Genomic DNA, 24,125 nt, shown 5'->3' with positions numbered 1-24,125 from the left:
AAATTAAAAACAAAAAAATAATTTGAAACAAGAAGGGAGTGCTAAAATCGAGCGAGCTCAACTCTTAAATACCCTGTACCTCCCACCAAAAAGTAAAAAATGAAAAAAATAAATTGTAAATTAATTTTAAAAATTATATTTTTAAAATTATTTAATTAAATCAAATACAAATTATTCAATACATATATACAAAAGTGGGGCAAGTTCATGTACAGTTTCAACAGCATACATGTACATCAGAATCGTGTCTATCCGTGTTTATATGTGTGTATGGATGCGGAATAAAGGTGAACCAAAGCAGCAACAACAGGCAGAGCATTGGCAGCATTTTATTTATGGCTATAACTTTCTTCAAAATTGACCTATCATGATGAAACTTCTCATATGGACAGAATAAAAAACAAATTTGACCTGCCCAGAGGGCTCTGGGGAACCTTTTACCCTTTGGGTACAGGCTATACAAATTTAATTCATTTATTAAATTAATTAAAACATATTCAGCCCATTTATACATATGTACACACAAAAGTGAAGCATGTTTATGTACAGTTTCAACAGCATACTTTTACATCAACGTGTCTATGCGTGTATGTATGCAGTACAGGAATAAGTCGAAGCAGCAACAACAACAACAGCTACGGACAGAGCTTCGGCAGAGAGTATATTTATGGCTATAACTTTTTTCATAATTAACGTATCGTAATGAAATTTGGACTCATAATCACTAACTGGAGGTCTATAACAAAACTGAGTACAAAACTCCAAAAATTATTTTGTGGAGTCTGCCAAGCCTCCTTCTCTATGTTACATACATTCGCACAAAACTAGTATACCCTTTTACCAATTGGGTACAGGGTATAAAAATCTTTGGATATTAGAACTCCAAATAATGATATTATGGATGACCATTGAATCCAATCCTATTCCCTAAAATGTTATGTTCCCTAAAACCTGTTTCCCTTTCCTAATTCGATTTAATTATGCGTAAATAATGCTAACATGTGTTCTTCACACAGTAACACGATTTGGACATTTGTTTTACAATCCTTTTTTGATTTGAGAAAACTTCCAAATTAAAATCTGCCCGCATTTGATAATCTCCGTTTAAAGCCAAAGGCGATGCAACGAACTTTTCTTCATGGTCTGCACTTTATATTTCCCGTTAAAGTCTTAAAAAAGTAGTTTTTTAAGGCCCAAATCTCTGAACCAACTCGATCTTAGCTCAATCAACCAACATATCAATTATTATATTTCAAGGGGGCTGTTCCAACTTTCTTAAAAATTTGAGGGTTACAGTCGCTAAAAATTGCTGAATTAATTTCTTTTCAAACAAATTTGTTTATACCCTGTACCCATAGGGAAAAAAGGGTATATTAGGTTTGTCCAAAGTATGTAACATGCAGAAGGAAGCATCTCCGACCCCATAAAGTATATATATTCTGAATCAGCATGACGAGAGAAATCGATCTAGACATGTCCGTCCGTCCGTCCGTCCGTCCGTCCGTCCGTCTGTCCTACGGGTACAGGGTATAAAAAGCCTATACAAATTACCATAATATCTGATAACGAATCCGACTCGGTGGTGGGAATTTATTTGCCAAACGGCCAGCACAGTAGTCAGAGACTTAATTAGACCAGATGGGGGAAGTTCCTTGAATAAAATGAAAGCAATTATCAATTATCGATATCTAAGAAACAAGATGTTAAAGAAATGAGCTAATTTCTTCAGAGAAAAAAGAAGAAGAATTACGTATATATATTATCATCAAGTGCCCATAAAATATATTTATTATAGTGTTCTGATAACAATCTAGCAGAAATCGCATATGTAAGTACAAACATTGTCATTATGTCTCGGACGATAAAGAGCGTAACCAGAACTAACTGAGGGAAATACTTTATTGTAAAACGACGAAGACTCTCTTTCACAGCTTATTATACCCTTTACTCGATGAGTAACAAAGAGTTTTGGAACAGTGCTGTAGAATGTAACATTTCAAAGCAGGCCGACCAGATCCCTCTTATATGTAGGTGTGACCCCGAAAATTACGTTTATTCATTATTTTTAAAGTACTGCGCCTTTTACATCCTGTATCCAAAGGATAATAAAATTAATATCCACCGCTATTTCATTTGTACTGTCCAGCATTCCAAAGCTATATAAACTAATCTTTGTATACTTACAATTAATATACATTTTTTCATTATAAAGGTTATCCAAATCGGTAAATTATAAGAAAATTTAAGTAGGGTATAGAACTGGTCAGTGCGCAAGACGCCAGCATTCGAGACAGTCTGTGAATTAAAATTATTTGCGCACTCTCTTTAAGTTCTCGAAAATATAGAATGCGGAACAACTTTAAACTTATTATTATAACAATTTATTTACGAGTTGAAAGAAGGAAGTTAAATTATGGAGCAGTGGCTTAAGATTTCCTTGCTATTGTGTACTTTTGGGTTTTTCCGGGAGTTCACTCCTTCAGACCCATTTGGAACCGAATATCTATCCGGGAACTATCGCAACATTACCACAGACCAAGTCAACAGGGAGGTCTATCCCTTCGGCACCTACGCCCATCTGGCCCAATTGATAATTGTGTTCCTGGTCACGGATTTTATACGATACAAGCCCATAATTGTACTGTCCACTGTGGCAGGAATTATTGTGTTCGCAATGCTGCTGTGGACGCGATCTTTGCTGGAGCTGCAGATCGCGCAGATATTCTACGGAACAGTCGTTGCGGCCGAAGTGGCCTACTACACCTATATATACACAAAAGTTAGTCGCGACCGATATCAGATTGTGACGGGACATTCGCGAGCCGCCATATTAAGCGGACAATTTCTAGGTGGCGTCCTGGCCCAAGTCCTCGTGTCCACTGGTTCCATGGATTTTCGTGGACTGCACTTTTTATCGTTTGCGTCGCAAATCATTTCACTGCCAATCGCCCTCATGCTTCCGAGGGTGCCTCGTAGCCTGTACTTCCATGTGGATCCTGAAAATGTTCAGTCGCTGCAGATTTCTGAGCCCTCCACAAAGTCAGATGGTATGGCATTACTGATATAACATTCTACGGGTGCTATCCCTAATGTCCAATACTTGAAACTCTTTCAGAGGAGCCCCCCAAATTCTCCTTCACTAATGCTGGCCGACTGCTCCGCTCCCATTTCATCTCCTCCTACACCAATCCCATTGTTGTGGAATGGAGTGTCTGGTGGGCTCTGGCCACCTGTGGTCAGATCCTAGTCGTTTCCTACATTCAGTTCCTGTGGAAGGAGGTCGCTCCCAACAATTTCAGTGTCTACAATGGCGGGGTCGAGGCCGTGGCCACGTTGTTGGGTGCTCTGGGCGCCATTTCGGCCGGAATGCTGAACAGCAACAAGCGCCGCACCCGCTATATGCTCTTCAACTCCACTTGCATGGCTGTGTTGGGTGTCCTGCTGCTAGTCTCGGCCAGAACCGACGAGGTTTGGCTGACATACATCGGTTACGCCATCTTCTCGGGCATATTCTTCTTCATCATTACGGTAGCTGGAGCCATTGTGGCCGAAAATGTCGTTGACGACAGCTTTGGCTTAGTCTTTGGAATCAACACACTGGCGGCTCTAATACTTCAGACGATCCTAACAATAGTGGTCGTGACAGACTCGGGCTTTGGCCTGAGCCTTCGTGGTCAATACATGGCGTACGGCTTTTACTTTCTTGGCGTAGCGGCTTTGTTTCTGTTTTTCCAATTTCTAACGCTTTTATTTAAAAAGTAGAGCCTAAATCTTTATTAAAAACAAATCATTGTCTTTTCTTTTATTCTTATTAAAGCTGATATTTTCAGGTTTTATTATCAATGAACATTGAACGTCTCAGCAGATATAGTCTTGCCAATATATATAGAGTATATATAAGACAGTTTGTCCTGACTAACAGATTGGAAAACGGAAAATTCGAGCTCGAAAGGGGGAAAACGGGCTCAGCGTTTCTATGAAAAATCATTCATCCGATCAACTTCAGACTTGGTTTGTATACTCTCGGAAAGAGTACAAAGGAACTGTGTGCTTGGTTTGTCTTATTTTTCCTGGGGCCTGAGATATTGATGTTTTCTCGGGAAAAAATCGTTACACGAGCAATCACAGCCCAAACGGTAAGATCTAAGAAGTTAAAATATAGACACAAGCTATCTTGTATATACGAGTATGTGAATGTTTGGCTTATCCCTGTGATAGAGTTTCGGGTAGAGTAGTCAGTCGTCGAGTAAGTATTAAGCGGTTTTATTGATGCCTGTTGGACTACACTGTAATCATATTTAGCTCCAATTATTTATGTTTTCGTAAAGGGATATTTACACGATGTTGTAAGATTAAGAGGGTGGTAGATATATGGAACATATCCTTTAACATCGGGACAGGTGACTTCAGATGGTTTTAATGCTATATCATGTGATTATAATAAATTTAAATTGATGACGAATAGGTGTAATTCATTTTATCCAACACAAAAATTAGAATAAAGCCTTTAAATCACTTCTGCTTTTCCGCAAAGAAAATATAACCATTTTCTACTCTGCTATACTACAATACTTGGCCGGAAAATCTCCGGACCACTCGATCTATGGAGACAATCAGTCTGATTAGATACTCTATAAGATCGCAGCGACTGGATCATAATACGCAATTCTTTCTCACTTGTTCTTAGCGTAAAATGTAAAATTGTTGATATTAAAATTATAAATGCCACACAGACATCTAGTTCCAATTCCCAGAAATAGGCCCCCGAAAATAAAAGGACACGAAGTCGGCTGTTAATGCTTGTCAGACAAATAGGTACACATTTATTTACGTTTTAGCTGTTGTTTTTTTTTTATGAAACATTCACAAAACTAATTTGGTTGAATTTTCATCGCTCTAATCGCACACATACCAAAAATTCTCGCTAATATGTTGTTGCATACAAGTATTTTTTACATTTCCTTTAATTGGACTTCTTGCTCGCTACTCTTTTTTTTTCAAAATCTCTCTACGCTAAATGTAAATGTACGCTAAAAACGAAACACAGTAGAAAAACAGCTGCGTTTCGTCGTCATTATCATAATCATTATCATCATCATCATCATCATTATCTGTGATTTCTCAATCATATGACTAACTAATTTTTGCCCATTTCATGTAAACTAATATAATTTTTCTGTTTTACAAAAAGGTTTTTTCTTTGCTTCGCATATAAAAATAAGACTACTTAAATATTACGCAAAAATCATAAATGTACAATAATTTTACAAAACAATTTACAATAGTATTTATAATTATAGTAGTGTATTTTACGTTATGTTGTTGCTGTTGTTGTTTTCTTTTAAAACCAACTAGTGACGACGACATTTTGCTTCGTATGTATTTAATTTAATATTGGTTGATTTTTTGTTGTTTTATGTATCTGCATTGATTGATGGGTTGGTTGGTTGGTTTTGTTGCTGGCGACCAGACTTAAATGACTAAAAAAACATTTCTGTTTTAAAATAAGGTACAATGATATATATTTATATACATATATAGGTATATACATACAAACATATTTATACATATGTGCTTGTATGTTTTACAGATAAATATAACTGCTTTTCTCACGCTTCACGTGCGGCATTCAATTAGTGCAGAGCAAAATTAGGCGCCCACCGTGGGGCCGCGAATGTGAAAAGCGTTCAGACTGAATGACCTTTAACGTCCAAGTCCAAGTCTCTAAGCGCCATTGCGCCCATACTCTCTCTACTCTTGTTTCCCCTCTTTTTCCTAGTTTGTCTATATAAAGCGAGGTAATTGCAACATTGAATTGAGCTTGGGCCACTGCAACCCACAAACAAATTTGACTTGATCATAACTCAGCAAACGATAAAAAAAGAACAAAAAAACAAAAACTGTACGATGGCCTATTTCGATTGCGAATCAATTGGACACAACATGGCAAATCATATATGCTTGTCTCTTCCCTGTACTTTTAAATGTATGCTATGTGTGTATATGTACATATGTATATTGGTATCTGTATTTTATAAGTAATACTGAGATTCCTTCAGTTAGATGTCTCAGGTGTACAAGCCTAACCTACGTAGGGTATGTGTCTGCATATGTATAGTAATTATTGCGACAGTTATACGAGACCTGAAAACCATAAGAATCCATTCATCAACTGAAATTAAAAGCATGATTACTCATAAGATACATAAACAAATTGAACAATGGATTCAATGATTGCATCGTGCGGCTCTCAGGTCTTGTTTAACCGCGACTTATTTAATATAATATTGAAGTTGAACTTTTTGGAGCTAGAACAGAAAGTAACTTTGGTTTTTGTCGCATAGTTTATATATGTAGTTCCGCCTCGAGAAGTGACATTTCACTTCCCGAACCCTGTCTCCTCTCAACGACCACTAAGTACCGCTGCCTCGCCTTTGTACAAACCGGCCCGCCGGCCCTGGCCAACTAAAAGTAAATTGTACTGCTTGTTTGTTGGGTTTTCATTTTTCGTAAACTATTTTTACAATGGAATTTCGTAGCGTTTTATTTGCCATGTTCCGCCCAAGTCGCTCCCACCCTGCCCACCTCTACAGGACCCCCGCCCGCTGGCCCAGCAACGACAATCACCAATGTCACTTGGGCTGAATGCGTGCTGTACGCTCCAACTCATTGAACTGTCCATAGTAGAGCACCTCGCTGATAAGCTTCTCGGCAATAATCCTTTGTGTACGATCCATATTGCGCAGCTTGAGGGACACATTCGATCCAATAAAGTCGTAATCGTCACGACTCAGACTCTCGGCATAGAGGGCGGCCGCTGCAGCCGCCGCCGCCGAAGAGGCATCGCCTTGCGCGGAAGCACTACTCTTTATGTGACCCGGACTGGCTGCCGATTCGGTGGCCTCGTCATTGTCCGCATCTGAAATACTGTCGCGCGAGGATAGCAGCGAGTTCATGAGTAGATTGCCTGCGGCGCTTCCGCCGACAGCAGCGGCTGCTGCGGCCGCATTCAATTTTCGCATATTCAGTGGCATGGCCGTGGCGTACTTCTCCTCCAGGAGCGAATCACCGCTGTTAGACCGCCGATGTGGAGGCAGCACGAAGTGACTGAAGTTCAGGCCAGGCGCGCCCGCTTTGTTTGCAGCTGTAACGCGCAGATCCTGAACAAAGTCCACTTCGCTGCCGGCTGCTGCTGCTGCCGCTGCCGCTGCAACATGTAGGCGACTCTCTTCTGCAGAGCTATAGGAACGATGAGAGTCAGGGGGCGCAGGAGCTGGTGCTGAGGGCGCCCCGTGAAAATAGTCGACTAACTCCTGCTTGATGTCCAAGTCATCCTGCTGCTGATGGTGCGGGTGTGGGAGTGGCGGGTGTGGCGGATGCGTTAGGGTGTGGTGGGAAGGCAGATGGTGGTGTTGCTGCTCGTGCGCATTTCGGGGGGTGGACGAGCGCGCCGAGGGACTCGATAGCTGCTGCCGATGATGGTGATGATGCGCGTGGGCGATCTTGTGCGCCTCGTGCGTGTTAGTGTTAGGTATGGGACTAGAACCGGCTTCGCTGACAGCTGCTCCAGCGGCGGATGTTAGCGCATCACTGCCACCAAGCTCAGCGGCATCGCGAGTACTGCTACCACCGCCCCCACCGCCACTGCTGCCCCCAACCACGTTTGGCAATGGTGTGCGACGCTCCAGTTTCGCGGATAGTGTACCCAGCACTACTTCCTCCTTGTTGTTGTTGTCCTCGTTATCGGACGTATCCATGGTCTTATGTGGACTGGGATGAAAGTCGCTGCTGCTGCTGCCACCGCCGCCACCGGCACTGCTGCCGCCATAGAGATTGGCACCCGGAGTAGTCGCCGCGCCACCGCCATAGGCCATGGGCAGAGGTACACGTAGTTGACTATTCGCGCCAGAGTTCGGCGGCGAGTACTGACCACCAGTGTTCCAACTGTCCATCGTCTGGCTGCTCGCTATCAGCATGGGTATGTTGAGGCCCATCTGCAAAACAGAAGCACGATAAGAATGAGTTAGTCGGGGTTTTCCAGAAAGGAGCAAAGTCTAAAACCGCCACGAGCGAGCACACAGGCTATGTGACGCAATTTAAAATATATGTGTGTACATACATACATATGTATATGTATTATTCCAGATAAGCAGTCGCAACCAATTTTGACTTAACGCACATGATCATGTGATATACATATGTACAAATAGTATATACGAGTATATAATGTACACATCTAATCTTTTCCTATAACGATACCACATCCAATCCTATTCTGTTTTCATCGACATTAAACCCCTAACTTAGTAATTAGTTTATGATTAACGATTCCATAGACCGGGAGTGATCAACAAATTTCTAAAAGGTGCATTAAAATAATTAATGCAGTCCATAGAAGATGGTGCTATTTACATGCTAGTTTGTAACACTAGATAGCTTTCGCTTCATTTATCACACAATCCACGCTTACCAATCCTGTCTACACTGCGGACTTATTTTAATACCCAGAATAAGCTCTCTTAGGAACGATATGACCTAACAAGAAATTGGACCTTACTTAACCTCTTGTTCAAATTGACTTCAGTCTCCTGACATATACTATACAATAAATGCCTAAGCCTTCGGTGTTTGCTTGTAAACAAATCAGAGAGGATTCGACTTTAAAACATCGAGCGCCCTCTTTATAACATGTACCAGAAGGGATAAAGGCAAAGGGTCTTACATGCTCGAACAGCATAAAGCAAAAGCAGTAAAATCAAAAACTTGCCATTTATACATGCATACATATATGTATATTTCTATAAACAGATGAATATCAGATCAAAAAATTACAATATTCTTTAAAATATATTTATATTTATTATTTAGTTTGATGTTGAAACGTTATACTTGTTCGGAATTACTATTGAATTAATACAAGTACATGCGGTCTCATAATAATTACCAACGTTTGCACAAATTCCACGTTTTTCCTCAGAAACTGTGGGTATGTACCAGCATTTTAGATCAGGGCATTGAAATGTTGTCGACAACTAACCCAGAGCCAAACATATACTATACAAATAAATACCCCAACAACAAAACTAAATACAAACTTACGTACATATGTATGTAAGTATGTATGTATGTATGTTTATAATAAAATGTGAATACATTTTGCATGCGCAACGTTTAATCAACGTAAACAAAACAAACGATCGGAGGTTTCAATTCGGTTTGGTTCGGGAGTCAAACGACAAACACACGACTATCAAAACATTAAAGCAAAAGTCCCATCAACCGATAAAACCCAAATAGCACGAGCAAGGTGTCACGAAGGTGCGTAATGGTAAAGTTTGCGAACTTTTATCGCCCAACTTGAACGGAGAGAAAACGACAGATAAAAGCTTATTTACATTTGTTGTTGTTGTGGCTTCTGATGTTGAGATGCCGATATTGTTGCTGTTGTAGCTCATTTCGGGTTTTAATAGATTTACAGAAGTATCGAGAATCGTTCAGTTAGTTATTTGAAACCAATAGACCGATTAACCGATTTGTTTATAATAACGTATACAAGTTTTTGTTGCTTTTTGCGACGCGACGAATACCAACCACAAACGTAAACGTCAACGAATGTCTGCGAGCATTGTCGAAAAATTCTAGCGACGTAGTAGTCAAAAGCGAATCAAGAACCATTCAGAGAGAGAGAGAGAGAGAAAGAGCAATAGAGCCACAGCTGAGAGCGAACGACAAAGTCTGTGAGTGTTGTGGGAGAGCCTACTGCATAACGGTTTAAAAAATGTGTCCCTTTCACACATTTCGCCAGACAGTGAAACATTCCCCAAAACATAAATAGACTACAGACACATGAGCATACATACATACATACATACATTATACAATTATCTATAGAAAAAGCTTTCTAAAAAAATTTTCCTGGTCACTATAATAACCTACCCCACGATATATTTTTCTACGAGTATACATATGTACATACATACATAAGCTGTTAGTTTGTGTGTATGCCTTATTTTGAGGTCCAAGTATTGCGATCAAAAATTTAATGCTGCGGTGATGGTACGATTCGATCTCTCACTCTCTCTCTCTCTATCTCTCTACGCTGTCTGGCCCCAGTGGCGTCTAGAACTTTCCAAAAGCATTGACAACAACAACGATAAGTTGCTCGCAGCTTGTTTGTCGTTGCTGTTTTTAAGTTTTTAGCTCAGCTCCCCAAATTCACCCCCACCACTCCTCAGCAGAACTCACCAGCAGATTACCTCCCCCTTGTTGTTGTTATTCTTACTGCTGCAGCTTTGTTGTTTACGCATTCAACCATGTGTGAGTATGTGTGCGTGTGTGTGTGCGTGTTTGAATTGTTTGCATGTCTGTATTATTATTTTGTTAAGGCAAATAAAATAAAACAGACCGAGAGCAAGCGTACCTAGTCCAAATGAACTGTGCGACGACGAAGATGGAGGCTCTAGCTTTCTCTCTCTTTCTCAATTTGTATGCATGTGTGCGCGCGTGTGTGAATGCACGTGAATGTGTGTGTATGTGTTTGCTTTGTGCATGTGTGCGTGTGCAACTGAAAAATGTAAACAAACTGATTATCATCCAATCCAATGAATAAATAACACACTACGAGCTACTCCTTTGGCACGCCATGCGCCGCAATTCCATACCCGCTCCCTCTCCCGGTAACCATAACCCAACACACAAACACCGTTTGTGACTGTCGCGCGTTGCTCACGCAAATGTTTTTGAAGTATTTTCGCGCAGCAAATGACAACAAAAACAATACACACACTGACGCAAACAAACAACAATAACAACTGCTACACTAACATTAATGAAACTTCATAAACCGCAAGCGCACGAGGCGGCGTCGAAGCGCGTAAATGTGAATGAGCAATGGACTTCATGCTTTTGTGTGGACTGTTCCGTTCCCTCCCGAGCCGCATTGAGTCAACGAGACCTCAACCAGCGGGATTTACACTCCAGGCGGGAGTCGTAAAAATTAACATCGCAACGTGATGCGGCGTTGCCATATGCACTGGAATTTAGCCAATTGCAATATCACGGACGTTAGCTTAATAGATCGAGTATACCGTGAACCGTATGTACATACATAAATTACCGCTAACAAAACTAGTGGAACACACTATTGTGAATCGCATAATGATGCCCACACATAAAAATACCACATCATAAGTTATGTTTGACAAGTTTATAAAAATGATATGTGTTTACTATGTGTTTTAAATAAAAACTTAATTGATAATTATCCCTTCGTTTTACTGTTGAAGCTAAGGCAGTCAAAAATTTCTGCAGTTGTCATTTGTATGTCAGAAAGAGGATGAGGATTTCTTTATCAGAATCTTCAACGTAATACTTTTACAATTGTTGAACCGTTTTCAAAGCGAAGAAATGCAGTTTCGCCTAGTCAACTTATTTTTTTTAAACCTGTTGTAAAACATAGAAGTTAGTTTATTTCTTTTTTACTTCCCTGCCCAAAACTCGCTTTAAACGTCGACTTGCTGGCAACTCTACGTGAACAGTTAAAAAAAAAGCCGACGCCAGAAAAAAACTTTGCAATGCAATAAATGAGTAAACAAAAACAAACGTTAGCTGCGCAGCTGCTTTCGACGTTGGTGTCCGCGTCGGCGTCGCTGCGTCGCCTGCTGCTTCTTATTTGCGTTGCACTTTTCCGGGCCCGATGGGCGTGTGCGGGGTGCATGGTGTTGTTGTAGGCAATTTTAAAAGAGCAGGCAAAACAAAACAACAGAGAAACGCGAATTACAACAACTGAATAACAACAACAATAGGAAACGGTTCGCAATTCACAAACAAGCCGAGCAGCAACAGAAGCAGTGACAACAACAATAACCCCTCCCCAATCACCAAGGGGGGCAGCAACGCACTGAAGCAACTGGAGCGCGTGTGGTTCGGGCGCCAGCTTCGCCGTCGACTTCGAAGCCGACGTCACTGCGAACGAAAAACCACAACATTGCGGGCAACGATGAGAGCGCGACGACGACAACAACAACTTCAACAATAAAAGCAGTGGCAGTCTTAGAAAAAATACCGTAGCAAAACAATTGCAAAATATGGCAAAAAAGATATATGTGTTTGTATGTATGTACGTACGTATATATGTATGTGTAACAATGGGGGCGGGGCGGGTGGTATTTTGTGGGCGTCACTGCACGCAAATAATAATGACGCTTCAGCAGCGAAAACAGCAACAACCAACAGGCCAAGCAAACTACATAGTACATTAAAATGAGAAAGAAAGCGTTAAAAAGTGCAAGCAGGTTGCATTGCTCAGTCTACCCTCAACCCATCCAGCCAAGTACACTACAAATAAAAATATATAATTCCAACTAGGGTTGTCTATCAAATCACCGTATCAACATACAATATACATATGTACATATGTATGTGTATGTATCTGTATACTTGTATTAACCTCAGAAACCCAGATTCTTTGATTACTTTCATTGCATTTATTTCGGGAACTTCCCGTTAGCAAATTGAATGTTTACTTTTGTATGTTACTAATGATATGATACCGACATAAAAAAAGAAACACATACATATGTACATATTTTTAACGATGGATTACAAAGAAAAGTCATTTAAAATTAATCAATGACAAGCCACTTTATCAATTGGCCATAGAATAAAATGTGGGAAGAGGTCTACATACAATATCGGACATAAAGTCAGGTGGACTGAGTATAAAAAATGAATCATATAGAAAAGTTTCTAGTGCAGCAGTCTACAAATTTCAAAATTATAAATTTGCCCAATACCAATTGATAAATGCGAAGGAGACTGCACTGCCAGAAAAAACGCTCCTGTCATCTGTCAAAAATAAAACCAAAATAACACAAGTAAAAAAGCTAGTCAGGCGTCCCGACTTTGAAATACTCTGTACATATGTGTAGAATAATTATAGAAATCAAAAAAATTTGCATGTTCCTAGGTCTTACAGCCTCCGAGATATAGGTGATTATACGAACGGCGTTACGGAAAAACCCCCACAGGGAGGAAGCGGTGGGAAAGTCAAAATAATAAAACAAACTCGTATAGCGTACACACACATGGCATCTTTGTCCAAAATTTGGTGTCTCTATCTCTTATAGTCTCTGAGATCCACGTGTTCATACGGACGGACAGACAGACCGGGCCAGATCGACTCGTCTTGTCACGCTGATCAAGAATATATGTATATACTTCGTGGGGTCTGCCACGCCTCCTTCTCCCTGTTACATTTTTCACCTACCGCAAACCTAATATACTCTTGTACATTTCATGTACAGAGTATAAATAGTTGCCTTTATGGTGTGTACGATTGTTTCTTGAAGTGTATAGATCTAGAAATGCAACTTTTGGAAAGGCGGCTGATTGGGAGAAGAGGTGGTTAAGAACTGACTTGGCAAACTGGCACGAAATAAAAAAATTCCCCTGCCGCTCGATGATGACAGCAACGACAACATGCGTTGCTACAACAATAGCAACATCTAGCCAAACAAGCAGCACGCACTCTCTCGAACCCCTTGGTTTTTCGCACACCTACACAGAAAATGCCCAGCCAACTTCTACATTATAGTATGTATGTATTTGCGCACAAAATTTCATTTATTTTCTAGAAATAACAGCAACAACGCAAATGAAAATAGCAACTGCCAACAACTACTATATACATACATACATATGTACGTATGTATTTATGTACATACATACGTATGGATACAATTGTTGGGATGGCTGGCTGTTGGTATTTTGTTTTGATAACTCTGACAAACAGTAGCAGTAGGACCAACAACAACAACATCAACAGCGAGCAGAGAACAAGTGAAAAACTATAGAGAAGTTGGTTGAGGGGCAACTGAAAGAGAGGCAAGGTAAGCGCCAGGCAGCCAAAAGTAAAAACAAAAGCTCATGATGATGTGGAATCACAGTGGCGACAACAACAACAGCAAACACAAGCACACACACACACATATACAAAGTAAGAGACAACAACAGTGGGCAACCGCAAAACGAAACGTCATTGCCGTTTTACACGAGCGACAACAATAACAACAACAAAACGCAGGCAAGTGTTACGCGCACCGTCGCACATTTCGCCGTGCAAAACAAACATTTCATCACACACAAACACAAACAAAACCGGCCAACAGCAAATGACGACGATGTCGACGAAATGTCAGACGCCCGACACCCCCTCACAGCCCATAACCGCCCAAACAACAACATGCTCAACAATGAAAATAAAAACAACAAGCAGTGTACACACATACAACACACACACAATTACAATTGGGGCCTGTGGCGCAGGCCAATGCCTCACGCATACTACTGCAAATTTCTAAGAAAAATTTATGCGTAAAATTTTAATTCTGTTTTGATCGTCAATAACAAAAGAGCACACTGACTGACAAACATGTAAAACGGCCTAATGGGGCAAAAGCTCTCCGCAACTTGCTCTCACTTGTCTACTCTCTCTCTCTCTCTCTCTCCCTCTCTCTTTCCGTCACGGCAACGGTAGACGTGCTCATCATCTCACAGATACAAAATAGCAAGTCACTTGCGCACATGGACGCTCTCTTTTCATCTCTCACTCACGGCCCAAACACAGTTATGTAGTTGCGCGCTTGTTTTGATTGCAAATTAACACTTCGAACAACCGAATTTTGTCACTCCACTAAGCGCGTCAATTAAGCTTAGGTATTTTCTTTTAAGCTATTTCTAAGCATTTGAGGCCACAAATTGATTTTGAAGTTGAAAATTAACCCATTGCCGTTGGAAAATATATGTATGTACATAGGTACATATGTATGTATGTGTATATTGTTCAAATCATTTAATGACGCATGACTCATGTGAAATTTAGATACACTTTAGGCATGTTAGAGTGAATTATTTACGAGTAGAACCTATCGTTAAATTAAATCCATTCAAACCATTAAAATAATTAAATGAAAATCAATTTTGGTAAACGCATGTGTCGATTAAAGTCGAAAGCTTCTTCGGGGATACTTTTATTGTTTAGTATTATGTACTATCGTCTTGAAAATGTTAATTGTCCACGTGTATATTTTTTTTGGTTTATTATTATATTTAGTATTTTTGTATTACTGGAAAAATGACAGAAGGGTTTCAATTAACTATTGTATTTGAAAAGATTCATTAATGTCCGATATCTACGATATCCATAATAGAAATATGAAATTAAAATTGAAGCTAACACAAGAAGCGGGCTCTTGTGTATTTTTTGATCCCTGGGTCATTCTAGCATTAAACGCCACATAAGGCTCACACACACACTCATACACCCACAGACGCAGGCACAGACACAGCCATAGGGAGCAGCAAGTTGACTGCTGTTTGTTTGTCAAATCGCCCGATTACGCATTAGCTTTATTTTTCGACTTGCTTACTCACCGCGCCAAAATATTTCAGCTCTTTGGTCTTGATACGTCTATGTTGGCCCGATGGTGTTGTTGTTGTTGTAGCACCACCACTGGCGGTGCCGCCCGTCGCACCACCATTGCCCGCTGCCGCCATAGTGCTGCTCTCATAGGCAGCCGCTGCCACAGCGGCCGCCGCCAAGCCATTTAGGCCATTGTGTGTGCCCCCAGTGGTCGCATTTGCACCACTACTGCTGCCACCGCCGCCACCGCTGCTACTGCCACTCGACAGGCCGCTGAGACTGCCGCCGCCAGCCTCCATGAAATCGAACCGCTTGAAGGCATACCACTTGGACGGATTGGGCTGAATGCCCTGATAAATTTTCACAAACATCTTGTGCTTCTCGCGGCGATATTGAGTGAGCAGGACATTCATTTTTCGCTCCACCTCAGCCTTGCTGCACCCGAATCGCTCGGCTATTTCGGACCACGCTCGGAAGCGGCACAATTTGTCCTTGTACTTGGGATCGGCCCGGTTCCAAAGCTCTGTGTGGCAGCGGTACTGTTCGATGAGCTCGAGTGCATCGTCGTTGGTCCATTCCATGATTTTTGGTGAGATTTCGCCACCGACGCCCGCCACACCAATGCTGATTGCGGCCGCTGCTGCTGCGGCGTGGGCGTTGGAGCTCCGAAACGTGGGCAAAGGAAGGAGATGCGTGGTGCTGTGGACGGCTGCTGCTGCTGCGGCTACAACGCTGGCAGGATTGAAGTTCATTTGCTGCTGCTTCTTCTGCTGCTGCTGCTACTACTGCTCGATCCAAATCACTCTTAACTCGGTGGGTTTCTTTTGAACGGTGAGCTTCTGTTTTCTATTTTCGTTGATTAAGTTCGATTCTCTGGGTCTCTGGGTATCTGGTTCTCTTGGATCTCTTCGTTTCAAGGAATGTCTCGCGAAATGCACTCAATCAACATCTTCTCTGTTCTTTTCTCTTTTTCCGTTGCTTCACTCTCTACGTTTCATTCAGTTTTTTTTTTTTTTAGCACTGTGAAGGGAGAGAATAGAGAAATTAGGTAAATGGCACAAACTTTGTTTTCATAAATCGATGTATGTACATATGTCCTTCCCTATCTCATACACATATCTCGTTCACACTGCTTCTCAATCAGGCATTAGAATTGGCGCCTACAATGCTTGCGATTTGTTCGGCACAGCGGCAACATTCAATATTTTTCTAATTTTAAAATTTTGGATAACTATTTCCTAATTTATTTTAAAGTACTTCTACGTTGTTACTATTTATTTTTTAAATCAAACAGAGGTGTGGAGGTGCTAATAGAACGTTGGAAATTTTTTTCTAAACATCTCGCGGCACATGGTGTTTGTCATATTTTAGAGGGGCTTCTTCAGTTTAGAAAGTTGCTAATTAATAAAACGCCACTCGGAACACTGTAGAGCTTTACTGGTAATAGAGCTCCAATCTATTTCATCTCCAGTTCTGTGTCATTGTGGTTTTGGGGGACCCCATAAAATACAAATTAGTCACACTATGCTACATCTTTCAATAAATACAATTTCAGCGATTGATCCTTGATTCCACATCATAAAATTGCACAAGCGGTTGCTTACGAACTTCTTATTTTATATTTCAATAATAGAAAAGCAAATATTTGTTCTGAACCGTACGAGGCATTAAGGGATGTTATTTATATATCCCTGATTCATATGTAAGTGAACTGTTCAGAGATGGTTTTTTTGGAGGAAAGACCTCATTTCTATACCCTATGCTGTATAACAAGCCTACCATGTGTGTGTCTGTATGAATCCAAAACTATACTATATAACAAGCCGTCCGTCTGTCTGTCTGTCTGTATGAACCCATCCGACAAATGACACATTTGTTATGTGTTTTTCGGCTAAAATAGATTTTTGCTCATTTATCGAAAATTATGAAATATACAATCTCAAAATTGCGCATATATATTCTAAATCAAAAAATTGGTGAAACTTTTGCAATTCTTAGAATGTGGGTCGCAATTCTCATTTGCATTGGGTCTTACCCATTTGCTCAATAATTGCGTTATACTCGTATGTACATTATGTGTACTCTGTATTTCGCATTTAAGATTTTGAAACTTTAAATTAAAGAAGAAACAGAGCGCTTCTAAGGATGTATCAGAACAATTATAAGTGGGGATTCGGGCGCTGATCACATTTGCTTTATGGTTTTTTTTGTTAAGAACTCAACGTTTTCGAACTTCGTTTCAAAATATCACACTATTAAGATGTTTTTTAAATACGAAATCTATAAAGATTTAGATTTAGCAAACAATTTTGGCAATCACAGTAAAGCTCTTCAGATTCATACGGGCAACTTATTTAATTGATTTGGATTAATGAAATGCATTTTTTACGAAAACGACTGATTGTCAATTTATGGATATACCCCGCACATGTGAATGCTTTTCTGACAAAGCGCTGAAACATTTTTTTAATCGTATATGTCAATGAATATGTTATACATCTCTTCCTTTCATATGTAGGGTGCTCGTCTAAATGGAGCTTAATTAAAAAGTCTTAGTTTTAAAATCAATTAACGATTGCATTTCAACTCTGGGACTTAGTTGTAAAATGTTCAGGGTTTTTTATTGACTCATAATTGGATTATATGACATTAGTTTTTGCCCAAGATAAATACGGAGAGTATCCAATAATTAGGAGCATATTTTTTTTAAAATGTAAGCATGTTTTGATTATCATAAAATTCTATAATTTCTAAGACCACAATAACTATCATAATAATTATAATCTAAACATTTTTATTCAATTTTTGAAAACGATCTCTTAATATTTCACATTTAGAAGTTGACTGGAAAGAATAATCCACTCTTTCTGTGGAAATAACATCGAAATCTTAGAAATAGCAAATATTATAAAAAATTTGTTGGCTGGCTGGAACATGAGAATTCGCTTTAGTTAAAAATAAAACAATTCTTTTTAACCTTTTTAGTCGACTTTTTGGAAAGTTAGGCAACCCTTCTTTGCTGGCTGATCGCATCCCGTTTTCCATTCTTTTCATAACACTAACATGTTTTGAGGTGTTTTTGAATATTGTAAGAATTATAAGAAAACCTTAATTGTTCCCAGGGCAACATTTTTCGATAAAATCTGAGATAGTAGTAGTAGATTGAGCTCCCTGGGATGTTCGGGAACGCCTCTTTATTAAGAGGCGCCACTATGAGCTTTAAATCTCTAAATGCCCATCTGACTATTTCCATCTGCGGCAATCCCCAGCAATTAGAGACTGTAGATAAGTACTCGTACGTTGAGATAACAAAGCAAATGCAGGTAACTGGATTAGTGGTAGAGAAATGTGGTCACGTGACTGACAAAGCAAAAAAGGTGAGATAAGCATGGGCATTATGCCGTGCTTTACCAACATTTTACGTGATACTCGCCGAAGAAATATATTATAGTGGCATTGGTTCCTATGACTCATATTCCTTAACAACATGTATGTACCCATAGTACTGCAGGCAAATAAAATGAGCTTAAAAGTCAAAATTTTTAAAGCGAAAAACAATTTATAATGTTAATATGTATTGTATGGAGTTTCCCCAAGATCGATACCAGTTTTGTTCATATCTGAATTACAATAGTGATTTCTACAAAGTGCAAAAAATTGACAAAGGTCATGTTTTGATTTAAAAAAAAAATTAAGAGAATCGCGATTATTTTTATTGCGTTCAAAGTTTATTTAAAGACCAGAGATAAAAAGACTAGAGAGATGACGAGCAGCTGATTCGTATTGATTTAGACGTATGTATTATCTGTTGGTGATATGCCATAATATTTCCATTCATGGATTTCATAGGAAATTTCCAATTTGTTTTTACACGTCATCATCATCAGTGCGAAGCGGCGCTGCAACGCAACTCCCTAGGTCAGTGGCACCTGGGCATTATCGCCAGCCGTTAAATATAAAATACAATATTATATACAAGTATGTACATACATACATATGTATGTATATACATATATAAATATATTGGAACCGATTTAAGTGGGGGGAAACTACGCCGTCTTTTAAACTATTTGTGTACATATGTACATACAGACATAGGTATGTGTAACAGATAATTAAGCAGTTTATTGTTTTGTACCGCCGCCTGCCTATATTAACATGTTCTATATAATTTGCGATTAACTGAAAATGTCGCAATTTTTACACGCGCTTACAACAGACATCGCAAAATTCTGTTAAGAAGACGCTTGTAAATGTCACAAGTCACAACAACCACAACAGCAACAACAATAATAAGAACAACAACTACAACGATAGCAACAAAAGAGCAAGTGTTGGGCGATATTCACAATAGACGGAAGCGTATTTCGATTTTGTCGAGCAAAAGCAAACGACCACACACAAATATTCACAATCACGACGACATCGACATCAACATCCACACACGCACGCGCTTTCACTCACACACACTGCGCTTAACCGTTATTTGGCGTCCCGTTTTAGCACGCGAGCACCATTTGACATCAATCTTTGTCGCCTGATTTGCTTCCTGGTCGCGAGTTTATATTACTTTTAGCACACTACTCGAACAAAGTTTTTAGTTTTTAGTTGGCACACATGGTTGGCTTTTATTTAATAAATTGTTCACTTGTGCAATGTACATACATACATATGTATGTATGTATGTATGTACATGTGTATTGCAGGCATTGTGCTGCAAGCAGCTCAGAATTGTTGCCTTTGTTAAGCGCTTTTGCGCACCACGCTGCGCAAACAGATGATTCATAACGGTACACTCACACACACGCCAAAGCGGCGACTGAGATACTTTTTATCTGTTTTAAAATTCACTCGCCGTTCGCACTGCTATCGTTGTTGTTGTAGTTTGGTATTTTTGTTGCTGCGACGAAAAACGTTAATTTTTGTTTAGTTTGATTCGCTTTTTGTGTAGTTGTTTGCTGCTTTTGGTGTTGTTGTTGTTGTTATTTCTCGCTCAACACACTCTGCGTCAATTTTTAGAAGCGACACATTTCGCGCTATTTTTAGCAAATTTATTTTACACATTGTCTGCGATTTTTTGTATCTTACGCACTTTTTTCTTAGGATAGTTTAATTTTGTTCTATTTGTTCTTTTTTTTTTAGTTTGTTTCAGTTTGGTTTTAGGTTGCGTTTGCCTGCAACTGAGCAACGACCTTGTGTTGTTTTCGAGTAGCACAGTTTTGGGGGATTTACTTGGAATTTTGCGGTTATTTCATTTGATTCATTTGCTGTTTATCGCTTGGGTTTTTTTCTCAATTGTATTTGCATGTTAAACTGGATTTGTTGTTGTGTGTTTCTTAGGAAGTTTACCGATTGTTTAAACAGCCGACTGTTAATAGAGAAATTGTTTTCACATGCGTTATTTTTTGACAATTTCAAGCGCACAGCATTCCAAAAAAGGATTGATTTTATTTTTTAAATTACTACAGAGAATTCATATACTGTTTGCACTTTTTTTATACGCTTGTTATTGTTAAAATGATAGTCCCTTTGAAAATCCAATTAATCCGATTTATATTCATTAGTTTAGTGTCGCCCCATCGCGAAGAACTCTTCATCAAATATTTGCATAAAAATCCATGCGCCAACGTTTAGTTTGCCGTTTGGCCCGTGATTTGTCGTTTTGTTGTATTTTTTCTTCGAAAGCAAATTAAACAACGCAAAAACAAACATCAAAAATTAACACAGACGCACACAATGGCGTAAAAATAACTTAAAAATATATTTCAAGGCGCAAATAAAAAACAAATTGTTTTCTACACATTTGACTCTCGAACACACACACTTATGAATATCTATCTATACATACATACATATGTGCAACAGACTTTGCCACAAAATATTTAAATGTATTTATGTTGGGAATTGGACGTACATATTTTTAAATAATTTTTTTTAATTACATATTACACGCCGTTTTGGAACATTTGACAACACATTTTGCGTGCTGCTTCCAAAAATTCGAATATGCTGCTGCTGCCTTGTATTTGTTTTTCCGTTATTTGTTTAGCAAACACAACAGCCTGGCAGCTGCTATTTCTATCTCGCTTGGAATCGTAAAACAAACACGGACTCTCTCACTCGCGCTCACACCTAAGCACCCACGCAGCGAAGCACGCACTTGCTTGCCAGTTAGAATGTGTTCCCGTTGCCTTTTTGAATGAGGCGCGCAGAATTATTTTGCCGTTTGTCGCCGTTACAACCTTACGCGAGCGACGAATGAGTCTGAATGGTGAACTGTGCGTCGCTGTTTCCCGACAAACACTGCAAACAAACACTGAAATCGATTTGTAACGAACCCGACGACGACCGAGGCGACGACTGCGACGCAACAGCAAACGACGACGACGTTGAAAATAGCTCTGCACGCCGCTGTGTCAGCGTTGCGCGCATGTGTGCTTCTAAACTGGCTATTTTAGCGGGAAAATAACTAAAACTGACATATGGCGGCTAAATTACCGTCAACATATCCGTTTCAAATTTATATTTAGTTTAATTTGTTTTTCAATAATTTCGTTTGAAATTAATATTGTAATAATAATTTTTCTTGTAAGTTTATATATCGACAGCTGATATACGTAACTTGCAAATCTACATACAATTTCCAATAAAAACAAAAAAAGCAAAACTTCAATATTGGTTTCTTTCCGACTGCCTGTTGTCCTAATCTGCTAAAAAAAAAAAAAAAACGAAGGGTGTACTTGGAGAAAGTACAATTATTTGAAATACAATTATTTTTTAACTGTCTATAAATGCACATCTACATATTTCAAATGTGTTAAATGTTTACCGGAAACGAATCTACCAAAATAAAGTCAGATTTTATAAGCCGCTAAATATGACGGGAGAATAATTGGGCCAACACTGTGCTGCGTATTCGTATTGAAATAAAATTTCTCGTCTCGACGTTTGAATGAAATGAGCACACACACATACACGCACACAGATATTCGGCCCCACACATCCCCCATGCAGCAAGCGTAAGCGTCGGCGCCGACAGTGACAGCGGCGTTGCCGCCACGTTCGGTAAACAGTTGTTTCGTGGAAAAACAAGCCGAACATCATGATGAAGTTGTGTTGTGAAATTGTACGGTGCTTTGTCATGCTTAAAAAGCAACAACAACGGGGCAAGCTAGTGAGTGCGAGTGCGCGCCAAAACACAAATAAACGTTGACTGCGCAGCAGCATCGTACCGGCAGCGACAGCGCAGTTGTTTTGATAAAGTCCACAGCCATGCACACACCCACACATACACACGCATAGCACATGACAGAAGAGTAGGGGAGAAACAGGCAGCAATAACAACAACAACTACTACTGCTGCGATGAAGACTACTTGGCACTAACCAACACAAGCGCAACGAGTCAAACAAACAAATAAAATGTGAAGCAGAAATGGCAAAAAATTAAACAAACAAGTAGACAGTCAGGAGCGGTTCAGACACAGACCACTGGGCGCTTGCGGCTGGGATTGCTCAAAATACTATGCGTATCTATGTGTGTAGATAAGTCTGTATGTATTTGTCTACGCCTAAATTCTTCTACTCTCACGGAGTGTGTGTGAATGTACATGTGTAAGTATGTAACGGGCCGCGACGGCGCGCAAGGTGAACGAACATTTCGTTGCGCGCCAAAAATGTATTTTTCAGCGCGTGTTGTTTTTTCTACTTATTATATCAAATACTACGACGTAGTATTATTTTTTTTAGCCGTTGCCCGCTTGCTCGTCATTATTTCATTTAGCAGTCTCGAGCGCAAAAGTGCCAAAGGTTGATAAATTTCACTCCAACTGTTTGTTTGTCTGCTTGTGTTCTTGTTCTCTCGACAACACATATTTTTATGTATGTATGTATTTATGTCAGTCTGTGTCAGTATGTGTGTAGTTTTTTATGCCATTTGCTATTGCTATTTATTTTGTTTAGTTTTGTTTGCTCGTTAGCTTTTGTGTGTGCGTGTGTTTGTGTGTTGGCGGGGTGGGGTAGGATGGTTGCGGTGCCTTGCAGGTGTTGTGCTGCTCCGTTCGCTCACTTGTTTGTTTGTCTTTCGCCTGTGCTGTGTTTTATTGTTGTGCGTAGTTTTTACGTTCGTCATCATTCGCCGTCGTTGTCGTCTTGGCATTTCCGTCTTCTGCTGACGTTGACGCTGACGCTGCCTGCTCGGTTCGTTATATATTTTTTGTTCGCCTTGAGCAATACTCGATGCGGCTGTTGTTGCTGTTGTTATTTAGTTTTCTGCTATGCAAACAAAATGCATTTGTGTGTAATTCGTTTTTCTTTGCCTCTGTCCCTCGTTGGTCGGTATCGTTATACATACATATGTACATATGTATGTATGGTTGATGAAGTAGTCGGTGGGGTAGAGGTGGGTGGTTGCATTGCTGTTTTGTCGCCGCCATTGCCTTGGTCTTGGCAACACTGCTAAAGTGCACTGCGTTGTTGGCCCGTGCGTAGGAGGCGAACTATTTAGGTATGGACACATGTATGTATGTGTGTTCTTGTTGTTGCTCTCGTGCGCAAACTCTCACGTGCCTGGCGACTAAACGAGGAAAGACAATCACATCATGGCTTCTCACTCTGTCTTATTTTCTTAAATTACACTCTCGTTAGAATTCCGCATGCACTCAGAGTTTGATGTGATACGGCGATATTTACGTGGTTTCGCTAAT

At 39.8% G+C, this 24,125-nt stretch overlaps 2 protein-coding genes across 6 annotated transcripts; one reads left to right on the top strand and one right to left on the bottom strand.

Moving 5' to 3' along the window:
* Positions 1–2,413: 2,413 nt before the first annotated feature.
* On the top strand, positions 2,414–3,787 carry LOC115630706 (thiamine transporter 1-like). The gene is made up of 2 exons (XM_030527359.1): positions 2,414–3,047; positions 3,116–3,787. The coding sequence occupies exons 1-2, from the start codon at positions 2,414–2,416 to the stop codon at positions 3,760–3,762; spliced, it is 1,281 nt and encodes a 426-aa protein (XP_030383219.1). The 3' UTR covers positions 3,763–3,787.
* Positions 3,788–6,602: 2,815 nt separating this feature from the next.
* Positions 6,603–23,601, bottom strand: LOC115630542 (homeotic protein female sterile). Of its 5 annotated transcripts, none has more exons than XM_030527150.1 (3): positions 23,489–23,601; positions 15,433–16,441; positions 6,603–7,994 (listed from the first exon to the last, which is right to left on the bottom strand). In XM_030527150.1, the coding sequence occupies exons 2-3, from the start codon at positions 16,171–16,173 to the stop codon at positions 6,633–6,635; spliced, it is 2,103 nt and encodes a 700-aa protein (XP_030383010.1). In that variant the 5' UTR covers positions 16,174–16,441; positions 23,489–23,601; the 3' UTR covers positions 6,603–6,632. The 5 variants fall into 5 exon arrangements, with proteins under 5 accessions (XP_030383010.1, XP_030383009.1, XP_030383011.1 ...); XM_030527149.1 differs by lacking the exon at positions 23,489–23,601 and adding an exon at positions 21,336–21,708; XM_030527151.1 differs by lacking the exon at positions 23,489–23,601 and adding an exon at positions 21,364–21,708.
* Between the last annotated feature and the right edge of the window lie 524 nt (positions 23,602–24,125).

Source organism: Scaptodrosophila lebanonensis, unplaced genomic scaffold, assembly GCF_003285725.1.
Source record: "Scaptodrosophila lebanonensis strain 11010-0011.00,11010-0021.00 unplaced genomic scaffold, SlebRS2 tig00001410-arrow-pilon, whole genome shotgun sequence".
In the NCBI taxonomy this organism is placed as follows: domain Eukaryota; kingdom Metazoa; phylum Arthropoda; class Insecta; order Diptera; family Drosophilidae; genus Scaptodrosophila; species Scaptodrosophila lebanonensis.
The sequence above is the reverse complement of the archived record's forward strand: the minus strand, read 5'-3'. Positions and strand labels throughout refer to the sequence as shown.